Source organism: Balaenoptera borealis, assembly GCF_965194805.1.
Source record: "Balaenoptera borealis genome assembly, chromosome: 2".
Taxonomy (NCBI): Eukaryota; Metazoa; Chordata; class Mammalia; order Artiodactyla; family Balaenopteridae; genus Balaenoptera; species Balaenoptera borealis.
This window is the reverse complement of record NC_138867.1, coordinates 30,016,597-30,037,588: the sequence shown is the minus strand read 5'-3', so window position 1 is coordinate 30,037,588 and position 20,992 is coordinate 30,016,597. Positions and strand designations below refer to the sequence as shown.

Sequence of the window (20,992 nt, the reverse complement as noted above, 5' to 3'; positions counted from 1 at the left end):
GGGATGAGGTTAGAGTCATGGCTTTCCCTAGCCAGTGGAATTAAATAAGCCATAACTGAAAATGAGAGGAACTAGAGTTTTGACCTATTATGAACATCATATCTTTCATTGTAAATAGGATTGAAGAAAACAAAATAACACTTATTGTGACTCGGGGACATGGCAGGTATTATGCTTGATGCTCATCCCACATTCTAATTTATTCCTTCCTTACTTTTTTTTTTTTTAACATCTTTATTGGAGTATAATTGCTTTACAATGGTGTGTTAGTTTCTGCTTTATAACAAAGTGAATCAGCTATACATATACATATATCCCCATATCTCTTCCCTCTTGCATCTTCCTCCCTCCTACCCTCCCTATCCCACCCCTCTTAGGTGGTCACAAAGCACTGAGCTGATCTCCCTGTGCTGTGCAGCTCCTTCCCACTAGCTATCGGTTTTACACTTGGTAGTGTATATACGTACATGCCACTCTCTCACTTTGTCGCAGCTTACCCTTCCCCCTCCCCGTGTCCTCAAGTCCATTCTCTAGTAGGTCTGCGTCTTTATTCCCGTCCTGCCCCTAGGTTCTTCATGACCATTTTTTTTTTAGATTCCATATACATGTGTTAGCATATGGTATTTGTTTTTCTGTTTCTGACTTACTTCACTCTGTATGACAGACTCTAGGTCCATCCACCTCACTATAAATAACTCAATTTCATTTCTTTTTATGGCTGAATAATAATTCCATTGTATATTGAGACAAACAGCAGTAATTAAAAGACCCTGGATTAATATCCAAGTACCTTGAGCTCTAAACAAGTGCTATGCAATAAAAATATAATGTGAGCCACAAATGCAAATAACATATGTATTCTCAATTTCCTAGCAGCCAAGAAAAAAAAGAGAAAAATGAAAAGACACAGGTAAAATTCATTTTAATAATTTGCTTATCCTAAGATATCCAGAATATTATTATTTCAACATGTAATCAATGTAAATTTTTAACATTCTTTTTTTTAGCCACCAATGCTTTGAAATCAAGGTGCATTTTACATTTACAACACATTTCAATTTTCACTTGGCATGTTCCAAGTGCTCAATGACCCCATGTGGCTGATGGCTGTGTATTGTCCTGTGCTTTTCTGGACCATGGTTTTCTTTCCACTTTGCCCCAGGAAGTGTGTTTATCTGGCCCCAGGAAGTGTTTATCTGGCTAAGTTCAATGTCTCCCTTTATACTTCATGTATCTCTAGTTCCTTAATGGAAAAGCTGGCTCATAGCTTCCAAGCTCTTTACCAGCCACATACCTTCATAGAAGAATAGCTGGCTTATTCCTTAGAGGTGATAATTCCTTCTTTTTCACCCTTGATTTTGCAATTTCCCCAGGTCTATCTCTGTATCTTTGGAGAACCAGAAAATTAATGAATAGAAAAATTGAGTAGATTTATACTTCTCAATAATTACATAGGTGATTATTATGTGATCACTGTTGCTAGGGCAGCATTTTAGATGGTTGAGGAGAATAGCCTTTGGTTACTCAATTAAAAGGACAGATATTAACAAGAGAATTAGAGAAGAAAGTCAGAAAATGTTGCTATTAAGTTATAAAATTGTGCAGAAAATAGAAGGAAAGAGTCTTCACCATATATATTTTTTAACATCTTTATTGGAGTATAATTGCTTTACAATGTTGTGTTAGTTTCTGCTTTATAACAAAGTGAATCAGCTATATGTATACATGTGTCCTCATATCCCCTCCCTCTTGTGTCTCCCTCCCGCCCTCCCTATCCTACCCCTCTAGGTGGTCACAAAGCACTGAGCTGATCTCCCTGTGCTATGTGGCTGCTTCTCACTAGCCATCTGTTTTACATTTGGTAGTGTATATATATCCATGCCACTCTCTCACTTCGTCCCATCTTACCCTTCCCACTCCCCGTGTCCTCAAGTCCATTCTCTATGTCTGCATCTTTATCCCTGTCCTGCCCCTAGGTTCTTCAGAACCATAATTATTATTTTTTTTTTAGATTCCACATATATGTGTTAGCATACAATATTTGTTTTTCTCTTTCTGACTTACTTCACTCTGTATGACAGACTCTAGGTCCATTCACCTCACTACAAATAACTCAATTTCGTTTCTTTTTATGGCTGAGTAATATTCCATTGTATATATGTGCCACATCTTCTTTATGCATTCATCTGTCGGTGGACAGTTAGGTAGCTTCCATGTCTTGGCTATTGTAAATAGTGCTGCAATGAACATTGTGGTACATGTCTCTTTTTGAATTATGGTTTCTCAGGGTACATGTCCAGTAGTGGTATTGCTAGGTCATATGGTAGTTCTATTTTAATTTTTTTAAGGAACCTCCATACTGTTCTCCAGAGTGGCTGTATCAATTTACATTCCCACCAACAGTGCAAGAGGGTTCCCTTTTCTCCACACCCTCCAGCATTTGATTGTAGATTTTTTGATGATACCCATTCTAACTGGTGTGAGGTGATACCTCATTGTAGTTTTGATTTGCATTTCTCTAATAATTAGTGATGTTAAGCAGCTTTTCATGTGCTTCTTGGCCATCTGTATATCTTCTTTGGAGAAATGGCTATTTAGGTCTTCTGCCTATTTTTGGATTGGGTTGTTTGTTTTTTTGATATTGAGCTGCATGAGCTGCTTGTATATTTTGGAAATTAATCCTTTGTCAGTTGCTTCATTTACAAATATTTTCTCCCATTCTGAGGGTTGTCTTTTGGTCTTGTTTATGGTTTCCTTTGGTGTGCAAAAGCTTTGAAGTTTCATTAGGTCCCATTTGTTTATTTTTGTTTTTATTTCCATTACTCTAGGAGGTGGATCAAAAAAGATCTTGCTGTGATTTATGTCAAAGAGTGTTCTTCCTATGTTTTCCTCTAAGAGTTTTATACTGTCCGGTCTTACATTTAGGTGTCTAATCCATTTTGAGTTTATTTTTGTGTATGGTGTTAGGGAGTGTTCTAATTTCATTCTTTTACATGTATCTGTTCAGTTTTCCCAGCACCACTTATTGAAGAGACTGTCTTTTCTCCATTGTATATCCTTGCCTCCTTTGTCATAGATTAGTTGACCATAGGTGCGTGGGTTTATCTCTGGGCTTTCTATCCTGTTCCATTGATCTATATTTCTATTTTTGTGCCAGTACCATATTGTCTTGATTACTATAGCTTTGTAGTATAGTCTGAAGCCAGGAAGTCTCATTCCTCCAGCTCCGTTTTTTTCCTTCAAGACTGCCTTGACTATTCGGGGTCTTTTGTGTCTCCATATGAATTTTAAGATTTTTTGTTCTAGTTCTGTAAAAAATGCCATTGGTAGTTTGATAAGGATTGCATTGAATCTCTAGATTGCTTTGGGTAGTATAGTCATTTTCACAATACTGATTCTTCCAATCCAAGAACATGCTATATCTCTCTGTCTGTTTGTATCAGCTTTAATTTCTTTCATCAGTGTCTTATAGTTTTCTGCATACAAGTCTTTTGTCTCCCTAGGTAGGTTTATTCCTAGATATTTTATTCTTTTTGTTGCAGTGCTAAAGGGGAGTGTTTCCTTAATTTCTCTTTCAGATTTTTCATCATTAGTGTATAGGAATGCAAGAGCTTTCTGTGCATTAATTTTGTATCCTGCTACACAGACAGTATCCTGTCTGTCCATTTTGGGTTTTATTTGGTACAATTTTTACCACTTGTTATCATTGGTGGATTTGTTTTTTGGTTTAGTTGCTCTCTTCTTTCCTTCTTTCTTTTTTTTTTTCTTACTTTTTAATTTTTAAAATTTTTTTAATAATTTTTTTTATTTTAATAACTTTTATTTTATTTTGTTTCCTTCTTTCTTTTTTTCTCCCTTTTATTCTGAGCCGTGTGGCTGACAGGGTCTTGGTACTCTGAGTGGGTGTCAGGCCTGTGACTCTGAGATGGGAGAGCCAAGTTCAGGACATTGGTCCAGCAGAGACCTCCCAGCTCCACATAATATCAAATGGTGAAAGCTCGCCCAGAGATCTCCATCTCAACGTTAAGACTCAGCACCACTCAATGAACAGCAAGCTACAGTCCTGGACACCCAATGCCAAACAACAAGCAAGACAGGAACACAACCCCACCCATTAGCAGAGAGGCTGTCTAAAATCATAATAAGGTCACAGACACCCCAAAACACACCACCGAACATGGTCCTGCCCACCAGAAACACAAGATCCAGGCTCATCCACCAGAACACAGGCAGCAGTCCCCTCCACCAGGAAGCCTACACAACCCACTGAACCAACCTAAGCCACTGGGGGCAAGCACCAAAAACAATGGGAACTACGAACCTGCAGCCTGCAAAAAGGAGACCCCAAACACAGTAAGTTAAGCAAAATTAGAAGACAGAGAAACACACAGCAGATGAAAGAGCAAGGTAAAAACCCACCAGACCAAGCAAATGAAGAGGCAACAGGCAGTTTACCTGAAAAAGAATTCAGAGTAATGATAGAAAAGATGATCCAAAATCTTGGAAATAGAATGGAGAAAATAAAAGAAACTTTTAACAAGGACCTAGAAAAACTAAAGAGCAAACAAACAATGATGAACAACACAATAAATGAAATTAAAAATTCTCTAGAAGGAATCAAGAGCAGAAAAACTGAGGCAGAAGAACGGATAAGTGACCTGGAAGATAAAAGAGTGGAAATAACTATTGCAGAGCAGAATAAAGAAAAAGAACAAAAAGAATTGAGGACAGTCTCAGAGACTTCTGGGACAACATTAAACACAACACCATTCGAATTATGGGATCCCAGAAGAAGAAGAGAAAAAGAAAGGGTCTGAGAAAATATTTGAAGAGATTATAGTTGAAAACTTCCCTAATATGGGAAAGCAAATAGTTAATCAAATCTAGGAAGTGCAGCGATTCCCATAAAGGATATATCCAAGGAGAAACATGCCAAGACACATATTAATCAAACTATCGAAAATTAAATACAAAGAAAAAATATTATAAGCAACAAGGGAAAAACAATAAACATATAAGGGAATCCCCATAAGGTTAACAGCTGATCTTTCAGCAGAAACTCTGCAAGCCAGAAGGGAGTGGCAGGACATATTTAAAGTGATGAAAGGGAAAAACCTACAACCAAGATTACTCTACCCAGCAAGGATCTCATTCAGATTCCACAGAGAAATTAAAACCTTTACAGACAAGCAAAACCTAAGAGAATTCAGCACCACCAAACCAGCTTTACAACAAATGCTAAAAAACTTCTCTAGGCAGGAAACACAAGAGAAGGAAAAGATCTACAAAAACAAACGCAAAACAATTAAGAAAATGGTACTAGGAACATACATATCGATAATTACCTTAAATGTAAATGGATTAAATGCTCCAACCAAAAGACATAGACAGGCTGAATGGATACAAAAACAAGACCCGTATATAGTCTGTCTACAGGAGACCCACTTCAGACCTAGGGACACATACAGACAGAAAGTGAGGGGATGGAAACAGGTATTCCATGTGAATGGAAATCAAAAGAAAGCTGGAGTAGCAATTCTCATATCAGACAAAATAGACTTTAAAATAAAGACTATTACAAGAGACAAAGAAGGACACTACATAAAGATCAAGGGATCAATGCAGGAAGAAGATATAACAATTGTAAATATTTATTCACCCAACATAGGAGCACCTCAACACATAAGGCAAATGCTAACAGCCATAAAAGGGGAAATCAGCAGTAACACAAACATAGGGGACTTTAACACCCCACTGTCATCAATGGACAGATTATCCAAAATGAAAATAATTAAGGAAACACAAGCTTTAAATGACATATTAAACAAGATGGACTTAATTGATAGAGGACAATCCATCCAAAAACAACAGAATACACTTTCTTCTCAAGTGCTCATGCAACATTCTCCAGGATAGATCATATCTTGGGTCACAAATCAAGCCCTGGTAAATTTAAGAAAATTGAAATCGTATAAAGTATATTTTCTGACCAAAGTGCTATGGTCAGAATACAATGCTACCACAAGACTAGATATCAGTTACAGGAAAAAAATCTATAAAATATACAAACACATGGAAGCTAAACAATACACTACTTAATAACCAAGATAGCACTGCAGAAATCAAAGAGGAAATAAAAAAATACCTAGAAACAAATGAGAGTGAAAACACAATGACCCAAAACGTATGGGATGCAGCAAAAGCAGATCGAAGAGGGAAGTTTATAACAATACAATCCTACCTCAAGAAACAAGAAACATCTCAAATAAACAACCTAATCTTACACCTAAAGCAATTACAGAGAGAAGAACAAAAAACCCCAAAGTTAGAAGGAAAGAAATCATAAAGATCAGATCAGAAATAAATGAAAAAGAAATGAAGGAAACAGTAGCAAAGATCAATAAAACCAAAAGCTGGTCCTTTGAGAAGATAAACAAAGTTGATAAACATTAGCCAGACTCATCAAGAAGAAAAGGGAAAAGACTCAAATCAACAGGATTAGAAATGGAAAAGGAGAAGTAACAACTGACACTGCAGAAATACAAAGGATCATGAGAGATTACTAGAAGCAACTATAAGCCAATAAAATGGACAACCTGGAAGAAATGGACAAATTCTTAGAAAAGCACAACCTTCCGAGACTGAACCAGGAAGAAAGAGAAAATATAAACAGACCAATCACAAGCACTGAAATTGAGACTGTGATTAAAAATCTTCCAACAAACAAAAGCCCAGGACCTGATGGCTTCACAGGCAAATTCTATCAAACATTTAGAGAACAGCTAACACCCATCCTTCTCAAACTCTTCCAAAATACAGCAGAGGGAAGAACACTCCGAATCTCATTCTACAAGACCACTATCACCCTGATACCAAAACCAGACAAAGATGTCACAAAGAAAGAAACAACAGGCTAATATCACTGATGAACATAGATGCAAAAATCCTCAACAAAATACTAGCAGACAGAATCCAACAGCACATTAAAAGATCATACATTAGAATCAAGTGGGTTTTATCCCAGGAATCCAAGGATTCTTCAATATACGCAAATCAATCAATGTGATACACTATACTAACAAACTGAAGGATAAAAAACATATGATCTTCTCAAGAGATGCAGAAGAAGTTTTCGACCAAATTCAACACCTATTTATGCTAAAAACTCTCCAGAAAGTAGGCATAGAGGGAACTTACCTCAACATAATAAAGGCCATATATGACAAACCCAGAGCCAACATCATTCTCAATGGTGGAAAAATGAAACCATTTCCTCTAAGATCAGGAACAAGACAAGGTTGCCCACTCTCACCACTATTATTCAACATAGTTTTGGAAGTTTTAGCCACGGCAATCAGAGAAGAATAAGAAATAAAAGGAATCCAAATTGGAAAAGAAGAAGTAAAGCTGTCAGTGTGTGCAAACGACTTGATACTATACATAGCGAATGCTAAAGGCTCTACCAGCAATTACTAGAGCTAATCAATGAATTTGGTAAAGTTGCAGGATACAAAATTAATGCACAGAAATCCCTTACATTCCTATACGCTAATGATGAAAAATCTGAAAGAGAAATTAAGGAAACCCTCCCATTTACCACTGCAACAAAAAGAGTAAAATACCTTGGAATAAACCCACCTAAGGAGACAAAAGCCCTGTATGAAGAAAACTATAAGACACTGATGAAAGAAATTAAAGATGATACCAACAGATGGAGAGATATACCATGTTCTTGGACTGGAAGAATGAACATTGTGAAAATGACTCTACTACCCAAAGCAATCTACAGAGTCAATGCAATCCCTATAAAACTACCAATGGCATTTTCCACAGAACTAGAACAAAAAATTTCACAGTTTGTATGGAGACACAAAAGACCCCGAATAGCCAAAGCAATCTTGAGAAAGAAAAACGGAGCAGGAGTAATCAGACTCCCTCACTTCAGACTATACTACAAAGCTACAGTAATCAAGACAGTATGGTACTGGCACAAAAACAGAAATATCAATCAGTGGAACAGGACAGAAAGCCCAGAGATAAACCCACACACGTATGGTCACCTTATCTTTGATAAAGGAGGCAAGAATGTATAATGGAGAAAAGACAGCCTCTTCAATAAGTGGTGCTGGGAAAACTGGACAGCTACATGTAAAAGAATGAAATTAGAACACTCCCTAACACCATACAGAAAAATAAACTCAAAATGGATTAAAGACCTAAATGTAAGGCCAGACATTATAAAAGTCTTAGAGGAAAACATAGGCAGAACACTCTATGACATAAATCACAGCAAGATCCTTTTTGACCCACCTCCTAGAGAAATGGAAGTAAAAACAAAAATAAATAAATGGGACCTAATGAAACTTAAAAGTTTTTGCACAGCAAAGGAAACCATAAACAAGACGAAAAGACAACCCTCAGAATGGGAGAAAATATTTGCAAATGAAGCAGCTGACAAAGTATTAATCTCCAAAATTTACAGGCATCTCATCCAGCTCAATATCAGAAAAAGAAACAACCCAATCCAAAAATGGGCAGAAGACCTAAATAGACATTTCTCCAAAGAAGATATACAGATTGCCAACAAACACATGAAAGAGTGCTTAACATCACTAATCATTAGAGAAATGCAAATCAAAACTACAATGAGGTATCACCTCACACCAGTCAGAATGGCCATCATCAACAAACCTACAAACAATAAATGCTGGAGAGGGTGTGGAGAAAAGGGAACCCTCTTGCACTGTTGGTGGGAATGTAAATTGATACAGCCACTTTGGAGAACAGTATGGAGGTTCCTTATAAAACTACAAATAGAACTACCATATGACCCAGCAATCCCACTACTGGGTATATACCCTGAGAAAACCATAATTCAAAAAGAGACATGTACCACAATGTTCATTGTAGCTCTGTTTACAATAGCCAGGACATGGAAGCAACCTAAGTGTCCATTGACAGATGAATGGATAAAGAAGATGTGGCACATATATACAATGGAATATTACTCAGCCATAACAAGAAACTAAATTGAGTTATTTGTAGTGAGGTGGATGGACATAGAGTCTGTCATACAGAGTGAAGTAAGTCAGAAAGAGATAAACAAATATCGTATGCTAACACATATATATGGAATCTAAAAAAAAGAAAGCAGAAAAGGTTCTGAAGAACCTAGGGGCAGGACAGGAATAAAGATGCAGACGTAGAGAATGTACTTGAGGACACAGGGATGGGGAAGGGTAAGCTGGGATGAAGTGAGTGAGTGGCGTGGACTTATATATACTACCAAATGTAAAATGGATAGCTGGTGGGAAGCAGCCACATAGCACAGGGAGAGCAGCTCGGTGCTTTGTGACCACCTAGAGGGTTGGGATAGGGAGGGTGGGAGGGAGACGCAAGAGGGAGGAGATATGGGGATATATGTATATGTATAGCTGATTCACTTTGTTATAAAGCCAAAACTAACACACCATTGTAAAGCAATTATACTCCAATAAAGATGTTAAAAAATAAGTTATTTAATTAAATAATATACTAAAGGATTAAATTGTTTTATAATTTCTCTTTCTGATTGACTCTCCAGAGAGATCTTAAACCCTCCCTTTCACTTATACTTGATTTGATTATGTTGTTATTTTGGGAAGTTTCACATTTCCAAAATGGTCCATCATTTCCTCTTGGGTTTTTTGTTTTTTTGTTTTTTTTGGCATGTTTGAATAAAGTGAGGGCTTTGTAAGGCAAGACCAGTCAGCCTTTGGAGAGTATATTTCATTTTATTTTTTCTGGTGCTCTTATTTATGTCCACAGTCCTAAAACCTGGGGGGTTCTTGCTTTTGACATATACTAGTTACTAACACTTAGTTTATGGAACTGCACTTGTTTGTCTTTAAAGACAGCTGTTTTTACTTTAATAGTGACCAGTTTTGAGAAATGGATAATCTATTAGCGAAGTGTAAAAATATTTTTAGTCCCTAGTGAATGAGGTAAACTTTTTTTTTTTTTTTTTAGTGAAAATAAGCTCCCTGGCTGAGGCATTGTAAATCTATCCAAAGCCAGCCTGAAGAGATGAACAGGTCTGGCAGCTCAGCCATCATTGCTAAAGGACGTGGCTCCAGCATTGACCTTCAGCTCTGTTGGGAAAGGCCACAGTGTTCTGCCAAGAAGGGGATCTGGTTGCAAGTGTGTGATGGCAGCCAAGTGCTGACAGTTGTGCGTGGGCCATGGAAAGGTGTGTTGGCTCAACTCCGACAACACCACAGTTGACAGGTCCCTGAGTGATGGTGGCATCTGGTGGCTTAAAGTTGTGTTGTGTGGAATGCCCCTCAGGGTCATCTGCCACAACCCAGTGATCACAGCCACTTTCTTTTCTGTGCTTTTTGCATAATCTTTGTTTGAAGAAAGGGTTCCATAAGTGAAATAAAATTTTAAAGTAGGAGTTCAGTTCATTTTCCTCATTACATTGGGGTGGAGTTGGGGGGAGCGGTGATGAGAACATTTGTCCATGGTCACGGGACTTGCGAGTGGCTCAGTGCAGAAGTGGTTCAGGCCAGGCCCATAGGGAGTGAGTCAATAGTGGGCCTGGACCAGGTGTCTAGGCTCTGTCAGACTTAAGACATTCTTCTTCCCTTTTCCAGGCAAGTGACGCCTTGGAATTCCACCCCCATCTCTATGCCACCAATCTAAATAAGATTCAGACTGACTCACCTAAAATGCTCACCTGCTGCTTAGTGGCTATGAGACTTTGAACAAATTTGAATAAATATAACCTCTTTGAATCTCATTTTTCTCACTTAAAAATGGCAATAGTAAGACTTACCTCAAAACTTGTTGAAAATTAAATACAGTTGGCCCTCCATATCTGAAGGTTCAGCCAACCACAGATTGAGCCAACCTTGGATGGAAAATACTCCAGAAAAGAAAAAAAAAATCCAGAAAATTCCAGAAAGCAAAATTTGGATTTGTTGCTCACTGGCAACTATTTGCATAGCATATTATTGTATTTATAACTATTTACATAGCACTTACATTATATTAGGTATTACAAGTAATCTAGAGATGATTTAAAGTATACAGGAGGATGTGCATAGGTTATATGCAAATATGATGTCATTGTATATAAATGACATGAATATTCATGGATATTGGCATCTGCAGGGGCTCCTGGAACCAATTCCCTGTGGATACCGAAGGGTGACTGTAATAAATGTCAGATCTGAAAAAATGTTCATCACAGGCCTGGCTCTTGATAGGCGCTCCGTCAGAGGTGGCCGTTAGTGTTTGTGTTCTTGCTGAGTTGTGTTTCAGGAAACTCACTCATGCTGGTGGCAAGAAGGTGGGAACAAGGGTACTAGGTCTCATTTATATGGAAGCTATAGAGTGTGGTCTGGCAAAGATTAACCTGAGAGGATCTTCTTGGGGGAAACTGGATCTCAAACCTGGCAGTCGGTACAGTTCATGGCCAATTTCCAATTAATGGTAAACAGTTCTAAGCTAGTCAGAAATCTTCCTTCTCCGTGGGAGCCCTGCATATGAGGCAGCAGAAGAGAATCCAGATGAGGGAAGAGTTGAGTTGGGTTAGGAGACAGAGCCTGGAGCAATTCCCTAAGCAGAAGAGGTAGCTTCTAGAAGCTACCAGCATGCTAAAAAGGCACCCTTGAAAGTACAGGAAACTATAATTTCCAGAGTCTTCTGCTCTGTGTTCACTTTTCCTGCTACCTGATAATACTCGAGCCGCCTCCAGGCAACTTCCTCAAGGCTTGGTCTGTTCCTGTCTGGAGGTGACCCTGAGTCTAAGAGAGAGGCGGCAGTTAAAGGCTCTGCTACCTGAGAAAGCTCTAAATGAGAGTGAGCTTTGTGAAGAGCTGCCTAAAGCATTTGAGAAAAGAGAAAAAAAGAAAGCTGAATTATTTGTATTTCCCAGGGATCTTCAGGGCCTCTGCTGTGCTAGTGTTCAGGGTGTCCTGGACATCTCAGTGGACCCTGAACACATCCCTCCTCTTCCTTAGCTTCCAGTTTAGGGAAGTCAGTCCTGTGTCAGGACTGGAAATCATCTGTACTTACACTGCCCACTTGGCTAGATTTCTTGCCTTAAAACAAACACTTCCCAATCTCAGTGTGGAGAATCCTCTAACTGAAACAGTCCTCTCAGGGAGAAAAGTAAACAACTCTTGCAGTTCTTCTTTATTTGTGATTCATAAATCTGTTCTAATTCATCCTTAGTTTTTCCTTCACCCATGCATCAAGCATTTATTGGGTGTCACTGTTTGCCAAGCACAGTATTAGGCACTGGATACAAAGCTAATGGAGCTCTGTCCCTTTAGGTACTTAAAGCCTCACTGGACATTCCCCAAGCAGCAGGATATCACAGCAGGGTAGAAAGTGCTCAGAAGCTATCCCAGCCCAGAAGAGGGATCTCTAAACAGAGTGTGTGTGGTATGGAATGGACTGTGTCCTCCTGAATTTCCCATGTTGAAGCTCTAACCCCCAGTGTGACTGTATTTGGACATAGGGCTCTTAGGAGGAAACTAAGGTTAAATGAAATCATAAGGGTGGGGTCCTAATCCAATTGGATTGGTGGCCATATGAGAAGAGGATGAAAAAGAGATCCCTCTCTCTCTCCACATGCACACAGTGGGAAGGTAGCTGTCTGCAAGCCAGGAAAAGAGGTCTCACCAGAGACTGACCATGCTGGCATCCTGATCTTCCAGCTTCCAGGACCGTGAGAAAGTAAATTTCTGTTGATGGTATTTCGTTGTGGCAGCCTGAGCTAAGATAGTACGTGTGTGTGTTTGAGGGGCAGTGGGGTGGGGAGGTGGGGAGATAGGAGCTTCCCAGAATTGTTGGCACTTCACCTGCCCCCGAAGGACTTTCCGGCTTTGTCATCAGGCCTTGAAGATAAATGTGTAGGGCTGACTTCTTGTAGTTTATAAAATTTCTTAGCCAAGTCTGGGATGACTTCCTCAGGACTCAGCAAAGTCAGCCTGGATATGTACAGTCCTGTCTCCCAACTCAGTCACAACAGGGCCCAATTCAAATCCCACCACTTCTGGCACTATCTGTAATAGAACTGATATCTCTCTCCTTGGGAATTATTTGAAACCTGATCATGACATTTTCATATGTTCTTGTTATCGTACCCACAGTTAGATTGACTGTCACATAAGTGCAAAGATCATGTCACTTATTTCTTTGCCTCTATTCACAGGAAGGTAGAGTAGGGCTTGCCCATAGAGCCTGGTCCATAAATGTTTGTTGTTGCTGTCATCAGACAGACTTGGCTGGATCTAGGCTCTGTGGTTTACTACATGACTCTGGGAAAATTACTTAACCTCTTTGAGCTTTGGTTTCCTCATCTGTACTATGGTGATAATATTAGGGCGTATCAGGTGGATTCGCTGGCACAATGAATGAAGCATTGTGTAGAGTGCTTAGCACAGGATCTGGCCTTTAGCAAGTGCTTGGTGTAGGTCTTGTTGAAAACTTTTTGATATATGTCTTTACCAGACCCCGTCTCTCATTTCCACGTTTCCTCCTACAAGACCATTTACTGAGTGACTCACCTATTTGCTGGAAAAATGAAGAAAACCTGATGGGCTTTAAACTCTGTTTCTTAATATCAAGGAGATAAAAGGTAGAGGAGGGAGAGTAGAGAAGGAGAAATGAGAAAAGAAAGAAAGGACTGGGGGAAGCAGAGAAATCGCCTTTATTCTACCAGTGTCTTACCTGTGCCGGCCTCCTGCCAGTCCTGACCTTAGACACGTTTGGGCCTGAGGAGGTGGGAGGTGGGAACCACAGCCAGCCAGGGATCCAAGGCTGCGGCCTGGAGCACAGGGTCCTCTTTAATGAAAGGGCTGCATATTGCACGGTGTCTGCCAACTGCAGTGAGCTGAGGGCTATACGAGGGGGCCAGCGCCCAGGGAAGGGATGCAGAGCCTGGGAAGCCAAGGGAGAGGAGGGGACCGTGTGACCAAGGGCTTTGTGAGGGCACTGGGTCGCCCGGGTACGGGAGCTCGTGGAGAGCACTGAGCATCCTTGCACCTTGGAGGAGACCCATCCCCACACGGCAAGGACAGGAGACCGAGAGAAGGAGATTGCACCTCACCCATGTTGGTAAGGTTCCTCTACTTGGCCCAGTCTGCTGATACCCCTCCCAGAAGCACAGACCCCTACCTGGGCTCAGGGTGGCTGGTTCCCTGGCTTGTGCAGAAAGATTTGGAAACAGGTTGTAGTTTGAAAATGTTCCCATGAGCTTCAAAAAGAGATGAAAGGGTGAGAGACAGGAGGTCAGTAACGGTACAGAGTTAGAAACCATCAATCAACTCTCTGGAGAGTCCTTAGGGAAGTCATACTTACCCATGCAAAGTAAGTGGAGAAGGAAGATAGAAAGTTGTTCTACCGCAGATGAGGGGTTAACCGTCTCCCCATTTGTAAGTCTTCACAGCACTTCCCCCTAAGGTTTCTGCAATCCTGAATTATTTTTCAAAAGTCTCATATCAAAGTACAGCTTTATTATTTTCAAGGAAAACTCACAATAATAGAATTTGAATTTATGTAGCCCTACGGTCATGTGTCATTTCTTTTGTAAATATTACTCAGTGTAGCGTGTTCTAACTTCACGTAGAAAGCAAAACTGAGGAACCAGGATGGGTTACATAGCAAACCAGTGTCATCAGCTGTACAATCCAGAGGGCACTGTGGGGAGAGGGAAGGATATGGTTTTAGTTGTCCCTATTCCATGTCTGAGGCAGGGCCTCAGGGGGAGGTGTAGACGGCTCGGAAGAACAGGACCAGACTAATAAGTGGAAATTCCAGCTCACTGCAGGAGAGAACTGGGGGTTGGTACATGCCCCCAGCACCGGAAGTATTCAGGCTGAGGCTGGGTGGCCATCACCAGAGAGGAGGAAGGGGGTGTGAGGTTTGCTGTCCTGCTCTCCTGTTCTGTCCCGGCCAGTGGTCCAGGGTGCCGATGAGAGTAGGTAGCAGGTGTGTGGCTGTCTTCCTGATAGAAGTCTTCAAAGACGGAGACTCTGCTTCTCCATCAGCCCAGGCTCCTTTCCTCATTTACTCTTTTGGTAAATTGATCTTTTGTCAACTCCCTAAACCGTTCTGAGCCCATTGAGACCTTTTAGACTTGACCATCCCTTGGGTTAAGCTTCCCAATGTGTGAAGTAGCACTTTATTCTTATTTTGGTTTTAAATAGACCTCTTTCAAGTTTCAAGGAGGTGCTTCTCAAACTTCTAGGAGTTTGAGAATGATTCTAATTCTCTTCATGATTCTATAGCCTCTTCTGGGTTTTGCCTTCCAGACTATGATCCTCATATATTGTCTTTTCCATACTTAAACTTATGAGTCACCTTGAGAGTTTTACTGTAGTTCGCTAGATCTTTTCCAGTTTTTTGAAAATACCTTCGTGAAGTAGGATATCCTGAACCACATGCAGCTTTTCCAGCTTACATTTCTGCAGTTTTATGCATATTTACTCTGTGGGAGACAGTGTGGTGTATATGAAAATGCATGATTTTCAGGCATAGAAAATCCTGGATCTTCCACTGATGTTATGGGCTGTGTGACTTTGGGGAGTTATTTAACCAGCCACTTTCAGCATCAGTTTCCGCATTTGCAAGATGGAGATAGCAGTATGCACCTCAGATGTTCATGAGGATAAACAACTTGACATTTTTTTTAAAAATATTTATTTATTTATTTGGCTGCACTGGGTCTTAGTTGAGGCACGCGGGATCTTCATTGCCGCACGCGGGATCTTTAGTTGCAGCATGTGGGATCTAGTTCCCTGACCAGGGATGGAACCTGGGCCCCGTGCACTGGGAGTGTGGAGTCCTAACCACTGGACCACCAGGAAAGTCCTACAACTTAGCATTTTAAAGCCTAGTACCCTGCCTTGCATTCAGTAAGCCCTGAATAATTTAGAGGAGGAGGAGCCAGAGAAGGAGAAGAAAGTTCCCATTCTTGATTATATCTTTTTAATGAGGGACCTATTTAATGAAACAGGTAATAATTATTTCAGAGCAGTACATTTGAACCTCGCTGTCATATTCCAATTTCACTTATCTTGGTCGTATTCATTTAAACTGATCTCTTCTTCCATTCCAGTCAAATAGATAAGAACGTTGTATTCACGCATTATTAAACATAACTTAAACTTAACAGCCTTGCATCGTTATAAACGTAAGTGAGTAATATGTGAGAGAGATAGAGAATGAACCCCCTATCTTCTGGTTAATGTTTAGACAGTCTTGGCACCTCCCAGAAGCAAGAGCTACAGCGAGAGAAGTGGGAGAGGAGCAAGTTGCCCAGCAGAAGCCTCTCTCGGCGTTCCATCAGCAAGGAGAGGTGGGTGGAGACGCTGGTGGTGGCCGACACGAAGATGATTGAGTACCATGGGAGCGAGAATGTGGAGTCCTATATCCTCACCATCATGAACATGGTATGTCAGACCACGTGGGGACAGGGGCAGCTGGTGACTAGATACCATTAGAGATGCTCCATCCCCCAAATAAGAGACCTTCTTTTGATCCCTTTATATATATATTTTTTGGCTGCACGGCTTGCAGGATCTTAGTGCCCTGACCAGGGATTGAACCGGGCCCTTGGCCCTGAAAGCACAGAGTCCTAACCACTGGACTGCCAGGGAATTCCCTAGTCCTTTTAATATATATATATATATATATATATTTGTATTTATATTTATAAATATATTCCATGCCTAGATAATTAAGGACAAATTATTCTTTCTCTTAAAAACATGTATCCTAGGAAAACCTTGATAACATATATCCTAGGAAAAACATGATAATTTATCATGTACATTTTCTACTAGTTACTTATCAAGTGACTCAATCATTTTAGTATGATTTTTTTCCTCACTGATTTATATAAGTTCACAAGTGAGGAAACTGAGGCAAAGAACTAGAACATGATTTCTTCAAGGTAGTTGGAGCTGGAATTGAATAAAGTTAATGACCCCTAATTTGAAGCTTCCGTTTTGCCTTGTAATGTTTTCTGCTTTCCCACATGGCCGTATCTCACTCATCTTTGCACTCCACCATACATTCCTGATCTATAAGATAAGGAATTATTTCAAGTACATTACAGTTCTGTTTTTTTCCCCTCCTCCAGCATTTATCTGTTCTCTGTTCATGTGAGGCTAATGGTTTTCCGTTTCTGACTCTAGGTCACCGGGTTGTTCCATAACCCAAGCATTGGCAATGCAATTCACATCGTTGTGGTTCGGCTCATTCTACTTGAAGAAGAAGAGGTAAGGAATAGTTTCCCCACCGGTCTTGTGACCTGGACCTCACACTCCCTACCTGCTTCCTTCAGAAGAGCTGTTGATGGACAAGAAAGAGGGTACCAGAAAGATGTTTGGAAGCCCATCTGTGTTATTTTCTTGGGAATTCGGTGATGTCAAGTGGGAGATAGAGAACGTTTCCAAGATATACATACTTGAAATCATCTGACAGCCTTTGTATCTAGTAACTCACAAATCAGATTGACAACAGTGACTGAGAATGTTCCACAGTGGAAACAGACTAAATCATGTTATGGCTGGGTGATTTCAATAAAAGTTAGGAGAGACATGGAAATACTGAACCTTTTATACCGTTTATTTACCTCTTGCATATTAACACATGTCTCTCAGATCTGGGCCCACTTGTCCCTCTGCGCTTTTACTTGGGGATTCTATCTCTTCTCAGAGACTTAGAGAGCATGTGTATGCTGAGACTCAATTGATACCTTAAGCCCAGACCTCCTACTTGAGCTCCAAACTTACGTCCAGTTGCTTATTTGACATCTCAACCTGGATGTGTTCTAATCCACTTGAACTTGGAAACTTCGTCCAAAGTGGAATTCTCGATTACTCCCTGCCCGAATCATCTCAGCCCTGCCTTCCACCCTTCCCCTACCCTCCATCTTACCCATCTCAGTAAATGGTGCTATTGTGCACTGTTACATAAGCCTGGGAATCACTCTTGATTCCGTCCTTTCTTATCTTCCATGTTCCACAGCAAGGCCCACCGTGCTCCTGCCTTCAAAGTACATCTCAAAATCACCCACTGTTCATCAGGTCCACAGTCATTGTGTTGGTTTATGGCTTTTATCATATCCTGCCTAGACTACCACAGTGAGATCCCAAATGCTCTTCCTATTTTAAGCCTTCCCTGACACCCCCAGCACCCTAATCCAATCTCTGCATAGCAGTTAGAATGGCAATTTAAATACAAATTGAGTTGCTCCACTGAGCAAAACTATTTAATGGATTTATGTTGTTTTTAGAACAAATTCAGCATTTCTTACTGCGTCCTGCAGAGACATTCATGGTCTAGCCTCCATCCACCTTTCCATTTTTTCCTTGTGTCACTCTCTACCTCGCTTACCCCACATCCCCCCATTCCGCCCCGCCCCCTGCACTGGACTTCAGATAGGTTTCAGAACACGCAAGGCCCCCGTCAGCCTCACGGCCTATGCACTTGAGGTTCCCAGTGCCTGAAGCACCCCTGCCCCGGCTCTGCTCGTGGCTGGCACCTTCTCACCTCTCAGGCCTCTGTTGAAATGCTGCCTCTTCAGAGAGGTCTCAATGACCAGCCTACCCAAAGCTGGTCCCACTTACTGTTCTTCCTTTATTGATACCACTCTTGCAATTCATTAACATTCTGTGTATTTGTTTACTCTTTTCTTGTTTATCTCAGCCACCATTAGAACGTGAATTCCATGAGAGCGGTAACTATGTCCCTTTATCCTTGGCTTTGTCTCCAGCACTGAACACAGTGCCTGGCCATGAATGAATGAATAAATAAATGAATGAAGTAAAATTTAATGAATGACTGAACCAGCCAACCTGATGAAATGACTTTGCAATCTATAGCACTTAGCCAGCAGCTGAGATATGTGGAAAAGGGCATCTTTCAAATCTTCATCAGCAAGAGATATGAGGTCAAAATGCTCAAGGCAGGGTTGATTGTTTTCTGAGTAGAAGCCTCCAGGCAGAAGATTTTAAAACAATGATCTCTGGAGCCTGATCCTTTTTCCTTCTTCTCCCCTCTACCACCCCTATTTCCCTTAGTCACTCAAGATATACTTTGGGTATCTTGGAGTACGGATGGATATATTGTTTCCCTTCCTGTAAACCTTTTGTTAAGAAAATTTACCCAAAACTTAGAAACCAGGCAAAACAAAAACTATGTGTCCTTTCAGTGTCTGACATGACCTATCTCACTCTATGGGAATGTAACTTTGTTTGATTATTATTCATGATTGATTAGGGTCTAGACATGGTAAAGTTAGGTGTTCACATGCAGGAAACTGATAGAGTACAAATGGGTTTTGGCCAGTAGAGATGGAAACGGTTTGTGTCCAGCAAGAAGATAACTCCAAAGATTATGGTTTTATTGGTCTGTGGAACATGATATAATTTTGTATCTAATGTAGCAGTCTTAGTTCAGCATTCTTTTTTTTTTTTAACTGACTATAGTTGCATCAGTTTCATGTATCTGCCTTCGAACCAGCTTTGCCATCTTGCCTGTCTCCTTATTAGTGAGTTAAATATATCTTGAACATGTGCTCACTATATATCTGTATGAGAATTATGTTTTTAAGTCTTTGAAAATTATACCTGGATACCTTGGAGGACAAATTTTCACTATTGTATAATGGTCTAGCATATATGCATGCTTAGCTACAGGGGGAAAAAAGGAAGGTTCTTCTGGGTGTGGGAAGGAAAAACCTTTACCCTCTGCAGTTTCAACAGCAACACTAGTAGGAACTCAACATGTGGCTTCTGTGGGTCGGGCCCCTTTTAACTCTGTAACTCTTCATTCCCAGGAAACAATGCCACCAAAGTCTTGCTTCCAGTGGAATCCTTTGAAAGATCTTGATTGGCCATTACCTCTCTGACCCCATCACAGTTACATTGTTTTTCTTCTTCCCTTCCTCACTTCGCAAGTGCAATGAGACACAAATGATTTGCTGCAAAAAAGCCACGGCTTCCTTTCTCCCACTTGCCAAATATCTTCCTCATTCAAGCTTTTATAGAATCTCCAAGTGGTACAAGGTTCATAATTTGACAACAGAATTGCCAGCTGATTGGAGAGTTGCAATTCACAGTTCTCATTTTCTTGATTCCCAGATCACGGCTCTAGCTATTCTTCACATCTTGGACTAATGAGCAGCCCCATCCACAGCAAACAGCAATGATTCCAGCCCTTAACTTACATCAGGGTAGTAGCCACAGGCAGAAAGTACAGTGTGAGGTATTGGGAGGTGACTGCTCTTGAGCAAGGAGACCTGAGTTCGAGTCCTGACTCTGTCTTCATCCCGTAGGTAACTCTGAGAAAGTCACATCATTGCTCCATCCCTCCTTTTTCTTCATCTGTAAATGAGAAGCAAGTTGTGGTATGTCAACTGTATGTCACATGCTGTGCTAGCTGGTGAGGGTACAAATATGAATCAAAGTCGTATTCCTGATTCTGAGGAGCTTAGCATCTCCTGCACAAAGGCACAGAATAGAAGATTTCAAATTGAGATTGTCATGAATACAAAGAAAAGCAAAAGAGTACCTGGGATAAGGAAGGATACTTGGATGTCTATGCTGGGTTTTAGAGGACGAGAAGAAATTAACCAGTGAGGAAGGACATCCCAGGTAGGGGAACGTAGAAATAGGGACAATAGTCTTAGTGCTTAAACTAGCACTTTATCTGTGAGGGGCTGTGAACACATCACAGATCATGAACCACAAAATGGGAGGCTCAGAAACCTTGTTGTGAAAAGAGGAAACAATGAGATTTTGTCGGAGGCAGGAGAGAAAACAGCCGATGGAAACCTGCCCACCTCCGTTCACACCTGGTCTTGTTCCAGTGTTACCTGTCTCTGTGTGTGACATCATCATCCTTCCTGTTGTAAAAGCCAAAGGCCCAGAAGGCGTCCATGACACCTCCTTCTCCCTGCTCCACCCCGTATCCAGCCCATCATCATGTA

At 40.6% G+C, this 20,992-nt stretch overlaps 1 protein-coding gene across 5 annotated transcripts in view; it reads left to right on the top strand.

Annotated features, from left to right (window-relative positions):
• ADAMTS12 (ADAM metallopeptidase with thrombospondin type 1 motif 12) overlaps positions 1-20,992 on the top strand; it is a 369,738-nt gene that overhangs the window by 185,572 nt on the left and 163,174 nt on the right. For all 5 annotated transcript variants that reach the window (XM_082382159.1, XM_082382157.1, XM_082382160.1 and 2 more), the window contains 2 exons: positions 16,249-16,445; positions 17,193-17,276. In XM_082382159.1, coding sequence (XP_082238285.1) covers positions 16,249-16,445; positions 17,193-17,276 — 281 coding nt within the window. The remainder of the gene's footprint in view (positions 1-16,248; positions 16,446-17,192; positions 17,277-20,992) is intronic.